At 42.5% G+C, this 2,131-nt stretch overlaps 1 protein-coding gene across 1 annotated transcript; it reads left to right on the forward strand.

Annotated features, from left to right (window-relative positions):
* Nucleotides 1-895: 895 nt before the first annotated feature.
* Nucleotides 896-1,834, forward strand: OR51I2 (olfactory receptor family 51 subfamily I member 2). The gene has a single exon (NM_001391400.1). It carries the CDS (start codon nucleotides 896-898, stop codon nucleotides 1,832-1,834), a length of 939 nt encoding a protein of 312 aa, NP_001378329.1.
* The last annotated feature ends 297 nt before the right edge of the window (nucleotides 1,835-2,131 follow it).

A 2,131-nucleotide genomic window follows, 5' to 3' on the forward strand; every position in this document is an offset into this window, starting at 1 on the left:
ATGAGTAAGATTGTGAGAGAATGAGAGAAAGAGGTGTGGGTGAGGGTTATGAAGCATATGAAGAGGATCCAGAATGAGGCTGGTTTGAAGATACACGAATGTGTCTAGGTGAATAATGGATATTCTGAGTACATATGATTGTGTAAGGGTGTGAAAGTCTGTATTTGGAACAATACTATCCCACAGGCTGAGTGTTAGTGTACCTACAGCATATTTAGGGAAGAATTCATATTTTTTCCCCAAAAAACCCCAGCTTTGTGCCTTTGCACAAACATATGATTTCTTTGTTGCTTTTTTGCAGCAACTCTGCCAATGAAAGGCTGATGTCCGCAGGCAGTCAATTTCCTCCACAGCCCACTGCCCCTTCCGCTCCCTGACCAAGCACACACCATAACTCAAACCAGCTCTGGGAAATTCTGTCAGTAATCAGTGACACATCTGAATTAAGCAACATTTTTAAGTAAATATTTAAGCACTTCCAAAAGTTATTGATTAACTCAAATTCCTCATGTCATTTCATAATATCTATGAATTGTACTTAACATATTTCCCTTCAATGATGCTTCTAAAACACATTAAAACTGTGGATAATATAGTTTAAACATTTTCTTTGTAACTAATTTGTATGCTTGAAGCTTTTGTCAATTTCTTCCTTCCATAAAACAGCGGGAAATATTAGCCCAGCCCAGGGCCTGATAATTAAAATATGAAGAAGAGAAGTTTGCCTGCATTTTCCTCAAACCAGTAATTTCATGAATATATCACTTTCCAACTATGTAGGCACCACCTGCTGCATCTCTTACTCCCTGGTTTCTTGTCCTCTAGTAAGTACAACTCTCAGAAGTCTTCAGTTGAGAAGGTCTGACCCTAAAAAGTGCCTTGGGTTCCTGCTGCCATGGGATTGTTCAATGTCACTCACCCTGCCTCCTTCCTCCTGACTGGTATCCCTGGTTTGGAGAGCTCTCTCTCTTGGCTAGCAGGGCCCCTCTGTCTGATGTATGCTGTGGCCCTGGGGGACAACACAGTGATCCTGCAGGCTGTGCGAGTGGAAGCGAGTCTCCATGAGCCCATGTACTACTTCCTGTCCATGTTGTCCTTCAGTGATGTGGCCATGTCCATGGCCACACTGCCCACTGTGCTCAGAACCTTCTGTGTTGATGCTCGAAACATTGCTTTTGATGCCTGCCTAATTCAGATGTTTCTCATTCATTCCTTCTCCATGATGGAGTCGGGTATTCTGCTGGCCATGAGCTTTGACCGCTATGTGGCCATTTGTGATCCCTTGCGCTATGCCACTGTGCTCACCAATCAAGTCATTGCTGGAATGGGTTTAGCTGTGACTTCTCGCAGCTTCATCACCCTCTTTCCTCTTCCCTTCCTCATCAAAAGGCTGCCTATCTGCAGATCCAATGTTCTTTCCCACTCCTACTGCCTGCACCCAGACATGATGAAGCTGGCCTGTGCTGATATCACTATCAACAGCATCTACGGACTCTTTGTTCTTGTATCCACCTTTGTCATGGACCTGTTTTTTATCTTCATCTCCTATGTGCTCATTCTGCGCTCAGTCTTGGCTATTGCTTCTCGTGACGAACGTCTCAAAGCTCTCAACACATGTGTGTCTCATATCTTGGCTGTACTTGCATTTTATGTGCCAATGATTGGGGTCTCCACAGTGCACCGCTTTGGGAAGCATGTCCCACGCTACATACATGTCCTCATGTCCAATATTTACCTCTTTGTACCTCCTGTGCTCAACCCTCTCATTTATAGCGCCAAAACAAAGGAGATCCGCCGAGCCATTGTCCGCATGTTTCACCGCATCAAGATATGACTTTCATATTTGGCTTTAAAACCTGATGTTATTGTAGCCATACGCTATTATCCATGGTGTCATCATCATCATTGTCATCATTTTTACCATCATCATCATCATCAGATCATTACCAAGAATAAGATAGAGATACATACTGGGAAAAAAATAAAAGATCAGGAAATGGAGCTGCAAAACTTAAAGCAAATGATTAGTACATTCAGCAAACATCAATGGCATTATTAGAAGACAAATATTGGAGGTAAATGAGTAATTAGAATTTTATAGAGAAGAGTCAATTTAAGCCAGGAATCATTT

This window comes from Equus caballus, chromosome 7 (genome assembly GCF_041296265.1).
Source record: "Equus caballus isolate H_3958 breed thoroughbred chromosome 7, TB-T2T, whole genome shotgun sequence".
NCBI lineage: Eukaryota > Metazoa > Chordata > Mammalia > Perissodactyla > Equidae > Equus > Equus caballus.

Excerpts from the sequence above, each read along its gene's own strand:
- OR51I2 (NM_001391400.1), top strand. The coding sequence starts at position 896 with ATGGGATTGTTCAATGTCACTCACCCTGCCTCCTTCCTCCTGACTGGT.